The 20,832-nt window shown below is 28.0% G+C and overlaps 1 protein-coding gene across 15 annotated transcripts in view; it reads right to left on the reverse strand.

Annotated features, from left to right (window-relative positions):
- Positions 1–20,832, reverse strand: part of LOC145252455 (lethal(2) giant larvae protein homolog 1-like) — a 167,944-nt gene that overhangs the window by 44,390 nt on the left and 102,722 nt on the right. For 8 of the 15 annotated variants that reach the window (XM_080111869.1, XM_080111868.1, XM_080111866.1 and 5 more), the window contains exons 14-18: positions 17,771–18,099; positions 14,666–14,754; positions 11,066–11,198; positions 9,257–9,283; positions 676–869 (exon numbers count right to left, since the gene is read on the reverse strand). In XM_080111869.1, the coding sequence (XP_079967995.1) occupies positions 676–869; positions 9,257–9,283; positions 11,066–11,198; positions 14,666–14,754; positions 17,771–18,099 (772 nt within the window). The remainder of the gene's footprint in view (positions 1–675; positions 870–9,256; positions 9,284–11,065; positions 11,199–14,665; positions 14,755–17,770; positions 18,100–20,832) is intronic. The other 7 variants (XM_080111865.1, XM_080111871.1, XM_080111870.1 and 4 more) reach the window with 1 other exon arrangement.

Raw genomic sequence — 20,832 nt, forward strand, 5'->3', positions numbered from 1 at the left:
TTTGAAGATCAAATGTGGATTTCATTCGATATTAACTTTTTTTGCCGATTACTATTTTAAATTTTCATTTTGCCACGTAAACATCTAAAATCTTAATTTACAAACCTTTTCCAAAAAGACGAATTTAAGAATCATCATTACGAACAATATGCTTCCCCCGTGGTTGCATATTTTTGTCACTATATAAAATGTGTTCAGTTTGCTAACTGACTGATTATGACAATTTATTGTTGATGCGCGCTCGTCCATTTCCAAGGAGGAGGTAGTGCCTGGGATGGCACTATGACAACAGACCAGATAACTACTTCACCTCTTCTGAACTGATCATTGATAGTGGTTGTAGCTGGACGAGTGCTTTTTGTGAGAGTTTGCCAGCAAATATCTTAAAGCTGAATTGAGCACTTACCATGAAAATAACGAGTCAAAACAGGTTTGTAACGTCACTTGTGGAGAAACAAGGTTGCAGGGAGGAGAAGAGGGTTTCAGCTACTAGGTTTTAAAGCCGGTCAAGGCAGGATAGGGTGCTCCAAGCAACTCCTTCCCAGATGTGGCAACAGTATTTCAGTTTTGGACATTTTTGGCATTGTTTGTACAAAACAAGAATCAAGTTCAGTAAATCCCCAAGAAGCCAATTCTACTGGAGACGCGAATTCAACTGCATTAACCCTAACTTACCGCTAACAGCGTAGGTATCAGCAAAATATAGGAATCTGACGATGGAAGCCATGGAATCATCGAGGCTACGGGCTTCAACCTGTCGTTCCATAGGCTTGATCTCTGGAGAGGAAGAGAGAGGAGAGGCAGTGGCTCCTTCAGTTGGTGCGGCGCCTTCAGTGGCAGCAGTTGCCTCACCAGATTCTACGATTTCGCTAAAATAGAAAGTAAAAATTTTTTAAAAAAAACAGAAAAGAGGAATTTTACCGAGTTAATTTTTTTTTTCTTAACCAAAACCAAGATGGAAATCTTTTATAAAAAAGGGAATTTATAAAAAAACAAAAATAAAAAAAAAAGCCAAACTTTTCCTGCTTGAGATTGGCATCAAATAAATATCCAATTATAAGTGAGCAAAAAGATGACCATTGAGGCAAGTAGAACTGATGCTAGAATATTTTGAAAAGATTATAATCAAGAAAAATTGAAATTTTATCAGAATGTTAAGGCAGTTAAAACAAAATATTTGGTTGGAGAACAAATTATGCAAAAATTTATTTAAAAAACCAAAAATAACTTTTCTTCAAAATGAGGATTATTATTCTTTAACTTTTTTTTACCAATGGATTTGATCAAAGTTTCAATTTTCTGGCTTTAAATTGAAAATCTTGACAAGCTTCAACTTTATCAAAAAAGACAACTTTCCATGGAAAACTGCATTACGTACTACCAGAAAAAAAAATTTGTGAAGCTCCAACACATCCACCCATAGTCCAGATTTTGCTTCATCTGACTATGGTTTATGCCAATCAATGCCGTATTTTATGAATAATTGCTGTTAAGAATTTAAATTCAAATCTGAAAAATTGGTCCAAATTTGAAATATCACAAATTGTTGTTTGAACATGCACAATTGTTTTAAATAAATTCTTGCATAAAAATTTATTTAAAATTTTTTTTCTTCAATTTCATAATATATGTCCAACCTTTGTAGAAAGCAAAAGAAAGTTAAACATTTTTTACATTAAAAACAAAATTTGTTTCTAAATTAGATGTGAAACATAATTCATCATAAATCTGACAACTCATCCAATAAAACATTCTGCTGTGCTTTATATCCTTAAGCCATACAGAGCATCCCTGGGTTGCGGATTGGGGAAAACCCTCTATTCATAGAGGGCAGCTTCAAATATTAAATCAGGAGAAGCTGACAACGAGGAAAAAGGGTCTCTTAACTCGTTCACTCACCAGACGAGCAAAAGCTTTTGAAGGTGTGAACCCTCTTACCTCAGATAATGGTAATGGACCAGTACAGAGGTCCAATTGGATCAGCCATCAGATTATGAATTAGATTCTGGCCCCAAGCCATCATGCGCAACAAAAGGAAAATAGTGTTAAATAAAAAGTATACGTTTATAGTAACTGCAATTGTCTGCATTATTGAATTGCAACACAATTTGTAATTATCAAGAGTTCTCTCCCCCTGAGCTAATGTTCCAATTACGGATGGGTGTGGTGAAAAGGTATTTTTCCTCAAAATTTCAGTTCCCACAAGTTAATAGAAATCTTTGACCATAAATGCCTGTCTAGTGATGAAATCAAAAACAAAGCAGTGTTTATACAGTATGTAGCACACATGAAAATCAAACAAATGAAAATCGTTGTAAATTAATAGGAAAACTGATACACTTACGTATCAGTCAAAAAAAATCTTCACCAAAAATCAGGCAAAATTATACAATTTTAATTAAAAATTATACAGTTTTTATTAAAAATTATACAGTTTTAATTAAAAATTATACGGTTTTAATTAAAAATAAAAATCAGTTTACAAATTTTGCTGATCTGTGATTCATAAGAGCGAAGATACATGTAAAACAGAAGATAAATCTATCATCCAATCAAGTAACAATAAAAATCTAATCAAGTAACAATAAAAATCTAATCAAATAACAATAAAAATCTAATCAAGTAACAAGAAAAATCTAATCAAGTAACAAGAAAAATCTAATCAAGTAACAATAAAAATCTAATCAAGTAACAATAAAAATCTAATCAAGTAACAATAAAAATCTAATCAAGTAACAATAAAAATCTAATCAAGTAACAATAAAAATCTAATCAAGTAACAATAAAAATCTAATCAAGTAACAATAAAAATCTAATCAAGTAACAAGAAAAATCTAATCAAGTAACAAGAAAAATCTAATCAAGTAACAATAAAAATCTAATCAAGTAACAATAAAAATCTAATCAAGTAACAATAAAAATCTAATCAAGTAACAAGAAAAATCCAATCAAGTAACAATAAAAATCTAATCAAGTAACAATAAAAATCTAATCAAGTAACAATAAAAATCTAATCAAGTAACAATAAAAATCTAATCAAATAACAATAAAAATCTAATCAAATAACAATAAAAATCTAATCAAGTAACAATAAAAATCTAATCAAGTAACAATAAAAATCTAATCAAGTAACAAGAAAAATCTAATCAAGTAACAATAAAAATCTAATCAAATAACAATAAAAATCTAATCAAGTAACAATAAAAATCTAATCAAGTAACAAGAAAAATCTAATCAAATAATAAAAATCTAATCAAATAACAATAAAAATCTAATCAAGTAACAATAAAAATCTAATCAAGTAACAAGAAAAATCCAATCAAGTAACAATAAAAATCTAATCAAGTAACAATAAAAATCTAATCAAATAACAAGAAAAATCCAATCAAGTAACAATAAAAATCTAATCAAGTAACAAGAAAAATCTAATCAAGTATTAAATGTTGGTAAATACGACAAAAATAAATTTTTTTTCAAATTCTACTCCATTTTTCATAATTTTTGGCAAAGATTTTTTTTTTAAACATAATTGGACAAATATTGAGCAAGGTCATTAAAAATTATTTTTTATATTAACTATAATTATTTTTCTAAAATGAATAGCTTAATTTATTTTTTTATTGTAAAAATTAAAATAAGTTAGTAATAATTATGTTTATGAATAAACTGGATTTACAAATTTGTTTTGTTAAAGTTTCAAGCAACTATTGTAAAAAGACTTTATGCTATTTTCATCAACATTTAAAAAGATTTAGAGAAACAAAGTTTGAAGTCCTATTTTAAACAATTGGACTAGAATTTCATTCATGTTTTTAAAAGACAAATTAAATTCCACACGACGATCACGACAAGTTACCAAAATCTATAATTTTCAAATGAAAGTAGCCATTTTAAACATTTCTGAATTTATAATCAATTTATATGAAGGCAATATTTATAACAGGCCTGTCAGCCATGCAGTTAGTGTTTCTGATGAGTATTTGATGACATAATTTATTACTAAAAAATTACAAAGATCATTATAAATTACTTGTTAGTAATAGCAATAATTATTAAAAAACAATTTTAAGCAATTACTTTTGATTTATTTCCATTAATACAAATTTACAAAAATATAAAACTATTCAATAAACTTACAGAATAAATAAATCCATTCATGAAATTTATACAAATTAAAAACAGAAAAATAGTTTAAGCATAAAATTATATAATTTTTTTTTTTTACATTTTTGCATTTTTATTGCAACTACTAATATTAACAGCAAATGTTTTTCTTTTATGAAAATCGCTCAAGACAAGGCATAAAGTCACTTAATGTAAAGAGCTATAAAAAAAACCCCAAAAAAACTCTCAAAGTAAAAACACTAGCCGATGATAAATGTTAAACGGATAGAATCCAACCCAGAAAGCAGCAATTCTTTCCTTGTCAGAAACCACTTATGGAATGTGAGGACTAAAAGACTAAGGAAAACGAGAGTTACACGGCTGCTGAAAGTAAACTCAACATGTCTTGAAAATTGTTTTCTTTTTATGCAATGTTGCTCTAAGTTGTTATCAGATTTTACAAAGTCTGTATTTGTTGATCATAGGTTAGGATCTGTACAAGTACCTAATTATTTTTCAACGCAGAAAATAAATTCATTGAAAAGTGGTTAAAAAAAAAATATACAGAATGTAGCTTCCGTGTTGCCGATACAACCCTAGCTTGCGTAAGTTTGGAGTAAGCAATGTACACAATTGTACACAATTATTCTTCTCCGATCAATTCAAGACTTTAAAAAATTAACGAAATTGATCAATCTTTTGATTTTTGAGAGAATTTAAAACATCACATTGTTTTCATTGTTTATGTCAAAATATGTCAAAATAACATTTTTCGCGTTTTTAGCTTTCGGGGATTTTTTTTAATTTCCCGGTTTTATGGAGTAAACATTTGAGATTTCCTTTAGAATCTTTCTTCTTAAGAATATTGCAAAAATTACGATGAATCAAATTTATTTTACAAGTTTTACTGTAATTATTTGTTATGAGGGTTTAAAATTCTGCCTTTATTAGTGTCTTTAGATATCTAAAATTTATTTTATTTTTTGAAAAGTTAATGATTATTTTCTTTAAAACAAAATCATGTAATCAAGTTATGCCTTGTCTGGGATTCAGACATATTGAACAGAACAAGTCATTCACAATATACTGTTGAACCAATTCCAAATCTATGACATCTATGATAATGGCATGTTTGAGTCATTGTCTTTCAAGCAATACTCATGCGTGAATTATTTTTAAGGAACGGCTTTGCACAAAACCAATCTAAGCAAATGTCACCATGAACCAAAAAGAAAGTAAGTCTATATCATTGGAAGCAACAGTCGCCACAAGTGTTATATCAATTTTCTTTCTTGATGCCTGACTTCAGTGAAAACTGAAAAAACATGTCTCCCGGTTGTTTTACAAGACATCAATTCAAACATTTTGATTCAGCCGATTTAAAGCCACAATGCTTAATAATAAACCAATGAAACAAAATTCTTTTTTGTTTTCAATAAAAAAATCTTTGATATAATCAATAAACCCAAAAGCAATTTTGCCCAAATAAAAGAAAACCATTTTTGCAGAAACCAGTGCAAAATATCTGAGATGAAGAATGATATGCAAGAAATGATTTGGTAAAAATTTGTAAAAACAAGTAAAACTGGAGAAAAAAAAAACATTTTTCAACGGAAGCAGATTTACAGTTCATTCAGAAAATTTTTATCTTGAATTTTTCAAAGAGAAACATTCATATTATTAATATTTGTTTTTATTTAAATCATTTTTTATGTCTTAAAAAATATTGGTTATAAAAGCTTTAGATAAGTAAAAGGTATAGAAAAGTTACATTTTTATATCTACAACATGCAATTAAGTAAGTTAAAATTATTCAACTTTTAATAGCCACATGCAAAAATATTAAAATCTGAAAACTAATAAAATTTCAGGACATTTTGATACAATTATATTATGCAGTATTTGTAGCTATCCAGCATTGCCTAGAATTTATTAATGTTATTTTAAATTTGTGCAAATAACGAGAAAAAAAAATTAATAAAAGCTTGAAAACAATTCATATTTTAAAGTTAAACTATGAATTATCTTCCTTGCATTTTTAGCTTTTTAGGTCACTATTTAAAATTTTTTCCATTGTAATAGTCTTCCTTGGCAGATTGCAAAGAAATCACTAATTACACATTTTTAATGTAAAGAACATGCTGCAAAGATAAGGAAATGGCTAGTTAGAATCAAATATCGATTTGTCAGCTGTATTGCTATTTAGGTTCAACATAGAAAATTTGACAAAATAACTTTATATATTATATTATCCCAACACTTAATAAAAAAAGGAAAAATGATTAATTATTAGTCAGAAATAGAATTTCTTTTTTCCAGTGAAAATCACAAGAAAATTATTTACAGAAACAATTTATAAGTAACATTTACTTATTTTGGCCATTTCTTTTTCTTTTTTAAAATTCATTTCAGTTTTAACTTGAATTATGTTGATTTACATAATTATCCGCAATCTCTCAGAATATATATTCTGAAATATTTCAGATGAACCGCAAAAATGTTGAAAATTCATTACACAATTATTTCTCAATTTATTTTATTTACAAACTTTTTATAAATTTACATTGAATTTACACATCAAACTAATCTTTCTGCCTAAAATTTAGAATATTTAGTTTTTATATAATTGGAGTTGTGAGAACTTGATTTCAAGTAATATGCAAATGTTTTGAGAAAAAAAATAATCGTTTATTATTGTCAAAGCCAATCAAATAATTTAAGAGGCATCATGGGTAAATGTTTGGAAAATTTAAAAATGTAAAACATTTAAATTTTACAAAAATGAAACAGAAGTCATTGTTTCCATTAAAATTATAATTTTATATGCACAAATTTATTGCTAACAAACATTGGCCAAGAGATCAAGGCGACAATGTGAAATACATTTCTAATTCCATTCAAATCTTTTTTTTTTTGTGATTTTTCTGTTTGTGGATTAATTTAATCGTTTAAAGGATTTCACGAATGTAAAAAAAAAAAATAACACAAAACAAAACAAAAAGCAATACATAATATATTGCCAGAAATAAATTCCAATTTTTTTTTTTTTTTTTTTTAATTTCTTTTGTTCATTCCAAATGAGACATTGCCAATGCATACTGGCTACTGTGATAAAGGTCAGATTTATAGGAAGGTAACCTGTTTATATTATATTTAAATTTTTGCATGTTGGCACAGGCAGGGTAAATGGAATTCTCAAAGGCAAATGGTACAAGAAAAGAAACTGAGAAAAAATCTTTGGAACTCTAAAGTAAAAAGGTGGGGTCTTGCTGCCAGTTAGATTGGTTAGCGGGATGTACAAGTGCAGTAAGTTCATCGGAGCACATTTCATTGACATACTTGTAAAATGAGCACAAGAATGCAACACTACGGTGATGCAGACAATGAGGGAGCTATTAAGTTCAAGATTCTTTTTTGCACCTTTCCCCAGTTGGTGCACCAGTCCAGATGTGGTAACATATTTGATGCAAGAATGCTTTATAAAGATATGAGATACTGGCAGATGTGAGAAATTTTCTAGCCTGGTAAAGGGAGCCTACCTTCTTTTCAACATCTATATATTTATTCCACTTCATATTGCCTGACAATTTCAAGCTGAGGAGTTTCAACCTTGGACTTTTTGGAAGGATGCTTCCCACCATGACAATCAGTGGTTGGAAAGGTTCAATTTATAATTAAAGAGCTTTGTCTTAGGAGCATTAAATGTGACCGTTCAATTTTGGTCCCATTTGGAAGTAATTTCCTTAGGATTCAAGATTGGTCTTCAATTTGCCCTCATACCAGGAATAGAGGATGGTGTCATCAACCTCAGACATGGAGGTCATTTACGAATTACAATTTTTTTTAGTTGTTAAATATTTGTCCAGTAATACTGTACAAGTCTACTCCCCTCCTCTGAGTAGACCTTCATGCCAGACCTTTGTCAAAAATTTTGGATAGATCGAGCACTAATGTTGACCTTCACCTGCTTTATCAAACATGTGGTCTATACATTGAGAGATGACTTAGGCAATCTTGTTCTACTGTAGATAACCCAAGTCCATATTATTTGTCAGAAATAAGGTCCATATTTTCGAGGTGCTGGACTATTGCTAGACTGATCAAGAATTTAAAAATGTTAGCATATTAGAAATTTGTAGAATTAAAAAAAAAAAAAAAAAAAAAATTAAGACTTCACTCCAAAACCACTGTGCATTTTTTATGGCGAACTATAATCGCACATCTTTATTGAATAAATGATTTATTGCAATTAATTCTAAGATTTTAACCATTCCATTAAGCGCAATTGTTTGCACCGCTCCTGCACTTGATTAATCGGGTATATTTGCCAGGAAGTTTTTGAAATTTTTTGCGAGTCGGATTAAACTAGTAGTGTATACCACAAATTCATTCTTTTTTAGGTTTAAAATTCAAACATTCAATCTCGGCAAACAAAAAAAAAAAAAAAAAAAAAAAAATGAATAAATTATGCATCTGAAGATGTTTTGGTCAATTTGATTTATGGCATATGAACCCTTTCCAGGTTATTTAATGTTGAATCCAGTAATTTTGGAAAAAAAAATAGTTTTTATGCTTCAAGTTATTTATATCTTTAAATATTTATTCATGGGGTTTGGTTTGATTGTTTTGCATAAGAAAATTGATGTTTTTGACTGCAGAATATGATTGAGTTTTGGAATGAGAAAGGAAATAATAACATCAATGCTTGGTGCATTTTAAGTCAGGCAGCCAGTTTCTTCGGACAGTCTGATCTGGTAGCACTAATAATAGCAGTAATAAATTATTTTGTAAACAAAATTATTAGAACAGCAAATGTATTATTCAATACATGAACAAGTGGCATCGGGGGGGGGGGGGGGTCATACTTTTCCCAAATTTTATTAATTATATTTGATAACATTTGATAGTCTAGCAACACTGGGTACAGGTGCTACTAATTTCAGATGTTTTAGTATAAAAAAAAACATTTTATTCATTTTCAAACAAAAAATTTATATTGTTAATCACTATATTAACTATATCAAAGCTATAACTAATTTTATAAAAGGAAAATAAATCTACGATGAGAGGCAAGAGAAAAGCATAAAAGGTTAGTGAAAACTAAAATGGTGGTGGTGGTGGTGGGGGGTGGTGGTGAAATAGAGATACATACCCACTCAGATGTTTATTCTTCTTTGCTCTGGAAAAATGCAACACACAACATGCCAAATTAAGCAGCTAAACATCCACACTAGAAATTTGACCAGATTTGGATTAAAAACCCATAAAAGGATGGCTAGTTATTTTTTTTTTTCATTTTAGATTTTTTAAAAAATATTTATAATTTCTTTAAATCAGTTCTAAAGGATCATTAATAAGTGTTGAATATCAGGTTTGATATACAGATATAACACCTGGTTGATTGAAATATCCGTCTAACCAGAAAATAAATATCTGCAGACAGAAATACTCACATTACTAAACAAACAATAAAATGAAAGGAAATTGCATCCCATAGAGTGCATAGGCATAATCTTTGAATGGGCATTGTAGTTGTGCTTGTTTGGGTGTCCAAAAATATTATATTAACTAGCCCAAATTGAGATCAGAAGGCTGCTCACTAGCGAATGAGAGATCAATTTCTATCAACTAAATCGAACTCTCCACAAAGCTATAAAAATATATTTTTATACACAATTGTTTGTTCATATCTTTTTAAGCATAACTAATATACAAAATAATTTCAGAAACTTTAATCCTAGAGTTTCATTTGATGAAAATGTTTAGCCAATTTTTATCATGAAAAGTGCACAATATCCAAATGAGAATTTTATACAAAAAATTAAAATTAAATTTAAAAATACAGTAAAGTTTCTTTATTGGAATTCTATATAAATAATTATATATAAAAAAGGTTTTTGTCCAGAATTCCTTATATAATTTTTTTTTTTTTTTTTAATGTAAATCTGTATGATGTATACATCCACGATGAAATGAAAATATATTCCAAAAATCATGTAAATTAATCAAGTTTTATTTTTGTAAGAAAAATCATTTTTAAAAGAATTTGTAGAAGTGCCTACAAATCTCACATTTGAAGGAGTTATTTTTCTTCATTTATTTTTCTTTTTTACATTGTTTTCAAAGTATTGGACTGTTTTTCTGTTAATCATAAAATTAAATTTTCTTTAAAAATAAAACTTGGATCCATTTACCTAATTTTTGAAATATATTTTTGTTTTGCTATTGTTAGATATATCATACAGATTTTGTTTTTTTAATACAGAGGGAATTCTGGATGAAAACTGAATTTTAGCCATGAAATTTGAGCTCTTTCTTTAGCATAAATACTTTAACCATATATCTCTCATTCTAGAGATTTTTTTTAAAAATGAAAAATCCAATGTTTGAGGGGAATTATACAAATACAAAATAGAAATAATGTTTGATGGCACATGATCGAAAGGCTTTTAAAAAATTTTTTTTGCAAAATTGATTTTTCCATTAGTGACAAGTTCCTCTTCTATATATAAAAAAAAACTTGACTTTAGAATCAGGAAAATAAACTTTGTCTCTACAGTTGATTTTAATGATTTGTGGATCTGAACTCGGACAAAACAATGGAGAGCAAGTTTCTAATGATCATTCAATTTGGCATCAAAGAAATTTGTTTAGACAAAAAAGAATTAATCAAATTCTTTATTTTAAAAAGAAATCTATATTTTAATTTTGATTTGAAACACGATTCAATTAGTAGGAAGCATCAAATAAAAAAGCTGAAGTTTTCATTCCAGACATCAATCAATAAAAGAATTAACGTGCAGTTATCAAAGATTATGGAATTGCAAATTCGTTCAGATTTTGAAACGAGGGGGAAAATAAAATTCCTGGAAATTCTTTCAGCGTTGCAATTTAATTTTTATGCGTATAAATCGTTTAAACTGGGGAAGATTTTCAGAAAATTTAAAATAAAAAATCTCACCTTTTTTCTTTCTTCGCTTTCTCACGTTTGGCACCACGAGATTTTCGTAAACGCCGGAAAGATTCTCGAAGGGATTTTTTCAAAGACTTCCTTCTTGAAAGAATGGAATCAGCCATAACTCCAGCAGAAACGTCTGTAAAAGACATTGGAAACGAGGCACGAGTTGCATAGAAACGTTAAAATACTGAACAGAATGCAAACTATAAAAAAAGGATATTTGATCCCATGTAAAAAAGTCACTAGAAATCAAATATTTTCATCTTTCTCTTGTCAATTATCTTGAATTTGTAATGCTATCTTACATGAAAATGTTATTTCATTTCTTTGTTATAGTAGGGACATTTGAAAATTGAAAAATTCAATTTCAAGTAAAACCAATTGTATTTACTTAATTGTTATGTCATAATAATAAACATATACAAAAATTATGAAAAACGATACGGTTGAATATTATTAATAAAACCGTTTTTGAAGACAATTAGCGAAAACTGAGTTTTGTTAAGATTTTCAGTTTTTAGAAAATATTTACCTTTTTTTTACGATTCAAACTCCATATTTTTTATCCAAAATTCAATTTTCACTATCTTTGAAAACTATTTTCATTATTAATTAATTTTGTACCATATTGTTTTTCGTAATTTTTGGATATGTTCATTACTGTGACATAACCATTAAGTAGATACTGTTGTCTTAGGTAGTAAGTCGAAACAAGAAAGTGTTAATTATCTATTTCTCTATCCGTCTCGACCTATCTATCTAACTGGAGAGATAGATGGGAGATGAATGTGAAGAATGTTAAAAGACGGTCAAAATATGGTAAATCATGTTGTAGACAAGTTTCCCAGAAAAGCTGGTCAGCTGATCGGATCTACGTGGATCATGTTAGTTGGAGATCATTGGAGTTGGAATTTGGACGTTGAGCAGAGCGGACGGTTTAACAGGTCACCCCCACCCCTTCATCAGGGAGGGGACTGACGTGTCTCAGAATGGCGACTTAGAATTAACCACACAAACAAAGATATTCATTTTCATTCTTCTGCGATCGACACCTAGAAAGTGAATAAAAACTAGCATTCTTGGAAGTGAATGAATAATCAAAACAGGTTCCAGCCTCCTCCCCTCCAAGAACAAGAATTCCAGGTGGACAAGATCAACCATGCATGGAATTAAGGTATGTCCAAAATATATGTAAGACACACACATACACATCCGCATATGAACATTTAAACGACCATAGCATTGGAACATAAACAAACCGCAACAACATAAATTTGGGTTCAAATAGTGAAGAATCACCAACGATAGACATTTAGTGACTCGTACACACATCAGGATGAACCCTTTGTTCCAAGTACACATATCGGCATATTTTGCTATGGTACACATTACACAACAGATCCCCATAACAACAATTGGTTTTACATGAAATTCAATATTTTGATTTTACTATTATGATGAAAAACCATCCTTTATTTTATTTTTAAGTTTTTAAACATCTGAAGATACACTGCAACATTATAAAAAAATTTTCAAATGAAAGTTGTTTTTTTTAAGTCAACTTTAGACCATAATATCTAAATATATTTTTTTCATATGTTCTGTTTGTGAAGTGATGTCCAAAAATTGACTAAGAATTTAAAAAATTTTATCAATTATACCATTGTGAATTGACACAGTTCTATGAGTGCTTCTCCATAGCTATTATTCGAGAGAATACTTTGAACCGGTTTTCAGTTTGTCTACAGGACATTAGAAACATATCGATGGTGAATGAGTTCCTTAACCCTCTGGGGGTTGGGAGTAGGTGGGAAGCACTGCATTATATCATGCGTGTCTTGGGCAAGAACAAGACCAGCAGCACCCTGGCTTCTCCAGGCTTCAGAATACAAACTTTCTAAATTAGTGGCTAAAAAAGATTTTCATAAAATTCTGAATTTAAATCTAATAATCATATGTTGAATAAATTTTAATGGAGTAAATAAATAAATTTATACTTTATTAAAATTTAATGGAGTAAATAAATAAATTTATACTTTATTAAAATTTAATGGAGTAAATAAATAAATTTATACTTTATTAAAATTTAATGGAGTAAATAAATAAATTTATACTTTATTAAAATTTAATGGAGTAAATAAATAAATTTATACGTTATTAAAATTTAATGGAGTAAATAAATAAATTTATACTTTATTAAAATTTAATGGAGTAAATAAATAAATTTATACTTTATTAAAATTTAATGGAGTAAATAAATAAATTTATACTTTATTAAAATTTAATGGAGTAAATAAATAAATTTATACGTTATTAAAATTTAATGGAGTAAATAAATAAATTTATACGTTATTAAATTTTAATGGAGTAAATAAATAAATTTATACTTTATTAAAATTTAATGGAGTAAATAAATAAATTTATACTTTATTAAAATTTAATGGAGTAAATAAATAAATTTATACGTTATTAAAATTTAATGGAGTAAATAAATAAATTTATACTTTATTAAAATTTAATGGAGTAAATAAATTTATACTTTATTAAAATTTAATGGAGTAAATAAATTTATACTTTATTAAAATTTAATGGAGTAAATAAATAAATTTATACGTTATTAAAATTTAATGGAGTAAATAAATTTATACTTTATTAAAATTTAATGGAGGAAATAAATAAATGTATATTTTATTAAAATTTAATGGAGTAAATAAATAAATTTATACGTTATTAAAATTTAATGGAGTAAATAAATTTATACTTTATTAAAATTTAATGGAGTAAATAAATAAATTTATACTTTATTAAAATTTAATGGAGTAAATAAATAAATTTATACGTTATTAAAATTTAATGGAGTAAATAAATAAATTTATACTTTATTACAATTTAATGGAGTAAATAAATAAATTTATACTTTATTAAAATTTAATGGAGTAAATAAATAAATTTATACTTTATTAAAATTTAATGGAGTAAATAAATTTATACGTTATTAAAATTTAATGGAGTAAATAAATAAATTTATACTTTATTACAATTTAATGGAGTAAATAAATAAATTTATACGTTATTAAAATTTAATGGAGTAAATAAATAAATTTATACTTTATTAAAATTTAGAAAATAAATCGAGATGATAGTGTATTTCTTGCGTCAGTGTAACTTTGGTAATCATATTTTAAAAATGTATCATTAATTATTGAAAGAAAAAAATGAAAAGCATAAAACATCAAAAACAAAAAAAAAATTATGAAATTGTATACCATTACTCTTTCTGACAAATGTATATTTTATTTTACAAGGGAACCATAACTTATCAGGGCCTGAAGGCCATTCGAGGATAAGGATCAATGCATGTAAGGTGGTTAGTAAGATAGTGTAATGATTGATAGTGGTTTAAATTTAGTAGAATTTGATCATTTAAGATGTTTAATTTCACTTTTTTTTCTTTGTCAGGATTTTTCAGGATTAAGAATCAGTTAAACTTTGAAATGGAAAATAAAATTTAACTGATAGAAATTTAAAAAAAAAAGTTTCAAAGTCTTAGCAATCCTCCCAAGTGTGTGAATGTGGCGGGTTGGGGGTCTTGATTTTGCTCACCATTAGGGTTAAGTGTACATCGGGAAGTAATTCCAATCTTTTGACAATAATCAAAGAGAGCAAATCCATGAGCGGTTCCAGCAGCTCCTCTGCAACGAACAAAACATTCTATGATCATTAAAAAAAAAAAAAAAAAAAAAAAATTCACTGGTATTAAACAAGTAAAATATTCAAAATTTAAAACCATCTGATGTTATCTGCAAACCAATTTCTGTGGAATCTTTCTAGGATTCATTTTGATACAAACATTACTAGAATTTGTTGAGTGTATCTTGCATTAGGAATTGTGATATAACTACGTATCATGCTTCTTTTAATGCTCTGAACGTCTTGTCATCTGCATACGAGAAAGGAAGGCATAATCAGCATAAAATATCGGACTAGTTATTGCAGAAATAGAATTCTCTGCTGCAAGAATAATGCTGCTCATGCTGATATGCAATCGAAACGGAATTCAAATGTTTTGGTTTCTTTTTTTTTTTTTTTACTGCACTTGATGTTCTTCTATTGATCTTAACATGCATGCGTTTTGTATTCCTGCATTACTTATATTGGTTCTTGTTCAGAATTCACCCTATATTAAAAAAAAAAAAAAAAAAAAAAAAAAATCTGTATGATGTACGTACCGGTGATGAAAAAATATTCCAAAAATCACAAATTGATCAAGTAGTTTTATTTTTAAAGAAAATCATTGTTAATTGATTAACAGGAATTTGTAGGCACAACATAAATATTGTAAGTTTGAATTATTGTGGAATTATCTCCCTTTGTCTTAAAATTTGATTTTCTTATTCAAAAATAAAACTACTTGATTAATTTACATGATTTTTAAAACAACATTTTCATTTCATCACGTGTACGTACATCATACAGATTTTTCTTAATTTTTTTTATATATAGGGGAAATTCTGGACAAGAACCCTTCTTTTTCTTTCGTTAATTTTCTGTAGGGATAACATAACTTCCTAATGAACATGTAGGTGGAGCTATTAGTATTACTTTTGTTGATTACTGACATTTCTATAGCTTTCATCGTAACCGTTATGTTTGTTCTGGCATTTGTTTACAGGTTCATTGAAAAAGGATGCACACAAATGATGTTCTTTATTGCAAATGCTGCGTGGTTTTATAGTTCAGTGCTTGTTAAGATAAAGTCGACAGATCGATTTTTTTTTTTTTAATGTCATTTTAAGCACAAACATTATTACATACTTAATTGTCATGCCAAAAATAGTAACATCACTACAAATTACGAAAAATCGAGTAGAAATTTTTCTAGTTAAAAGTAATTTTTATGGAAAATTGGGTAAAATCGCATTTTTCTTAGACATTATAAAGTAAACAGGAGGAGGCTAAACGCAAGGGAATAAATTCTGAAAGGAATATTTTAGATTACTGTATCATGACTGCAACATCTGTTGTCTATAACAATAGACTTTTTTTTTTACTATAAAACAGTTGTTCTACTCTATAAATTTTCATAATTTTTGGATGTATTACTATTTTCAACATGACAATTAAGTACATAATATTGTTTTTACATAAAACGTTATATTTTTAAAAAATCGACTTCAACTATAGCTTAACAAGCACCAATTATTCTACAAAGATAATTTTTGCTTTTGATTCTTTGTGTACGATAGAAATCGTTCATCGTGTATGAACTAGCCAAGAAAAGCATCAAGAAAGCAGCTTAACCCATAATCCTCATAAAGGTGGACAACTCTTTATTAAAATTTATAAACTATTGTTATCTCCCCTGAAATACTCAACTCAATTTGAATAAACTGTATGAAAATTTAAATATTGCGTATGGGTTTTGAAGTTTGTGTATTTCAAAATTTGAGATGAAATTTTGGACAATTGTTCTCATCTTTTTTGCATTCATTAATAATTTTATCAGATTCAGTGAATATTTTTGTTTAAAATTCTCCAAATTATGATAGCAAATTTATAAAAAAAGAAGACAGTGTATTTTTTATCTATTTTTTTAAAAACTAGGGACCTGTACAAAACTTTCAACTAAACTCCTCATTTAATCCATGGGGAGTGAAGTGATTGTTCTTGTTCAGTCAACCATGCTGACTAATGTTTTTATCACTTGCAGTAAAGATTGAATGTTCAACCCTAAAAAAAAAAAGTCAGATCAGAGTTATAAGCAATATTGCTATCCTCTATGCCATGAGTCCATGTGGAGGAGTCAAGCATGGACATTAAGAAGGAGGGGGGTGGGTCATAAGAATATCGAATTAGAAATGGATGGTTGTGTAACAAAATAAAAAAAAATTTAAAAAAAAAGACTCCGTTTGCAACTATATGTTCATAAACATTGTCCTCGCTGCAACATATTTTTTTGCAGCAAAATATCCTAAGTCGTCTTCACTATTTCGGTCACATTCTTTATCATCAGATTATTGTAATCATGTAATCATGAAAAAACAAGAAAACAGTGGTCAGCTGAAAATACGACTAGGAATGAAGAAACCGGATACCAAGCCAACTTTGGGCGTTCGGAACCGTAACAGGCTAATACTTATATCTGATACTGCAGTGAATCGCTGTGTCTGGTCAGCGTATGTTCAGGATGTGGCCTAACCACGCCGGGGTACATGTTGAAATAACTCAAGGTTCATACTTGAGCGGCCCACTTACAACAATAAATATTTAAGGAACAAGTCAATAGTCGACTGCAGTTTCATGGTAAACCCATTTGTTAAAATTGTACTGTTATTCCCACAAATCTGTATTTGAATGCAAGTTTAAAGAATCAATGAGTTCAAAAATACACTTGATGGTGGATGGCTGGGGTACATCGGCCAAAATGTGTATGTGTATATGGGTGGGTTGACTAAAAAAATATAAACCTATAAAAAAAAAAAATAAACCTATAAAAAAAAAAAAAACCTATAGCAAATAAAAATAAAGAAAATAAAAGGAGTACAATAGTCAGAATATCCAAATTCATCCTCATCTCAAATTCTCAAAAAAGGTTTTCATTTGTTGGTGAAAAGAAATGAAGTTGTGTTTGGATATTCTGAGGTAGATTTCAATAAAGAAGGAGACAAAGAATGGAAAAAGAAAAACAAGAAGGGGGGGTGTACTTACACTTGCCACTCAGAATTGATAGAGAGGGAGGTGCAGGCAGCAGGGGGTGAGAGCTGCATGACACAAGTTGGTTGGAAGCCAGGGGCAAACTTGAGGTCACCCTCCCGGAGAGTCAGCGCTTCATGGCCCTTCCACACAAAATTATCCGTGTCGCTCACTATGTCGATCGTCACATGTTTTACTTCCTGTTCCCGGTGCTCACGTTCCATTTGCAGGACAATCACCTGACCAGCGGTCCCTGCAGCCATCAGGGTCTCACTGAGAGGGCAGAGAGCAATCTTTTGAATTGCCCAACGGGGATCATCACTGTAAGGATCAAAACTGCCAACCTAATAAAAACAAAAACAAATCTAGACAGGTTTTTAACAAAAAAAAAAATAAATACATGTTGATTTTTTTTTTGTCATTTCACCCCAAACGAGTAACTTAGTCGTGAGGAGCTACTATTTGGGACCAGATTTGCAGGGATACTATTTAGGGAGTTGAGCAGCGAGATGTCTGTTCACATTACACTTGGAATTTCTGCATGTCAGTTCAGTCAGGGAAGCAGGAACCTGGGAAGGAATTCCAAAGTGCAGCAGTCGAAGAGAAACCCCCCCCCAAAAAAAAAACATCCGAATAGATTGCTTTACAGCATCTACGGATCTCTACAGTGTAGGGGTGGGTTTTTGCTGCTTATCAGATTTGTTGAGGGTATTGTTGTCGGGGGGGGGGGTTCTAGTGCTTGGAGTTCGTCAGAGCACTTGCAATTGCAATACTTGTAAAAGAGGCACAAGGATGCCACGCCTTATACGTTTATTTGTATGGACAGGATTCACTTCTAAACTAAGTTAGCAATCATCATGAATTTCGGAACACACCTGTTGTGTGTAAAGTGCTGTAAAGCAGATGTTAGATTTGGTTTTGTGGAAAGAAAAAAAGGAGTAAAGGAATGAAACCGTTCATGAAAAAAGATTTTTTGTGAAATTTTAACAATGGCCGTCATCATCAGATTAAGTTTTAGGTCAATTGTACATCGTTGCATGCGACAGCTTTAAGAAATTGAACAAATATTCTGGTCAGGGCTGCATTTATTCCCTTTTAATGAAAAACAATTTTGCTTCTTTATCACAATCATGAATATTTCAAGAGAATGAAACAGACGATTCCAGAAATTATTAGAAAATCTTATGTTCTTCATCATTCAATAGACAATCTTATCTCATTAATTTTTATTCAATAGTTGAAAAACAGCATGAGGTCGAAAGACATACAGATAGCTTAGATAGTGACTTCAGTTAATTACAAATTACGACTAAGTAGCGGGAGTGAATGGGGTGGCACACCAGACTTTGCCCGGTCGTAAAATACGCTTAAATATGATATTTTAATTTGTCCAAAATTCGTATATATTATAATCGTGATTTCAAAAGTTTAAAAACAAGTATTTGGTTGCCATCAGCTAGAACCAAACCGAAAGCAAAACTGTATCAATAAAAGCTGGTGACGTTACCACTGTACCAACGTGACATATGAACTGATTAAAGATTAAAAATAAACAAAGATGAACGTGCAAAATGTGTAACGATTTTTTTCAATTTTTAACCAGTTTTTGACCCGTTAAAAACTATTTTAACCAGCTAAAGACCCATAAAAGAACAGCCCGTAAAAAATACAATCATTTGCTTCCATGAATACAGATTAACATTGAAGGCCTTCAATGATTATTTTAGAGCATCTTAACTATTTTCTCTGGCTCCCATGAGAGTGCTTTCCATGCTGGAGCTCATACGGAAGCTTTTTGGGTATTCTGTAGTCTGGCAACTATAATAGTATACTAAAACATATATAATAAAACTATATAATAGTATACTAAAACATATATAATAAAACTATATAATAGTATACTAAAACATATATAATAAAACTATATAATAATATACTAAAACATAATAAAACTCTATAATAATATACTAAAACATATATAATAAAACTCTATAATAATATACTAAAACATATATAATAAAACTCTATAATAGTATACTAAAACATATATAATAAAACTATATAATAGTATACTAAAACATATAATAAAACTATATAATAATATACTAAAACATATAATAAAACTCTATAATAATATACTAAAACATATATAATAAAACTCTATAATAATATACTAAAACATATATAATAAAACTCTATAATAATATACTAAAACATATATAATAAAACTCTATAATAGTATACTAAAACATATATAATAAAACTCTATAATAATATACTAAAACATATATAATAAAACTCTATAATAATATACTAAAACATATATAATAAAACTCTATAATAGTATACTAAAACATATATAATAAAACTCTATAATAATATACTAAAACATATATAATAAAACTCTATAATAGTATACTAAAACATATATAATAAAACTCTATAATAATATACTAAAACATATATAATAAAACTCTATAATAATATACTAAAACATATATAATAAAACTCTATAATAATATACTAAAACATATATAATAAAACTCTATAATAATATACTAAAACATATATAATAAAACTCTATAATAGTATACTAAAACATATATAATAAAACTCTATAATAGTATACTAAAACATATATAATAAAACTCTATAATAATATACTAAAACATATAATAAAACTCTATAATAGTATACTAAAACATATATAATAAAACTCTATAATAATATACTAAAACATATAATAAAACTCTATAATAATATACTAAAACATATATAATAAAACTCTATAATAGTATACTAAAACATATATAATAAAACTCTATAATAATATACTAAAACATATATAATAAAACTCTATAATAATATACTAAAACATATATAATAAAACTCTATAATAATATACTAAAACATATATAATAAAACTCAATAATAATATACTAAAACATATATAATAAAACTCTATAATAATATACTAAAACATATATAATAAAACTCTATAATAATATACTAAAACATATATAATAAAACTCTATAATAGTATACTAAAACATATATAATAAAACTATAATAATATA

This window comes from Euprymna scolopes, chromosome 29 (assembly GCF_053919585.1).
Source record: "Euprymna scolopes isolate OS-2025 chromosome 29, ASM5391958v1, whole genome shotgun sequence".
Lineage (NCBI taxonomy): Eukaryota > Metazoa > Mollusca > Cephalopoda > Sepiida > Sepiolidae > Euprymna > Euprymna scolopes.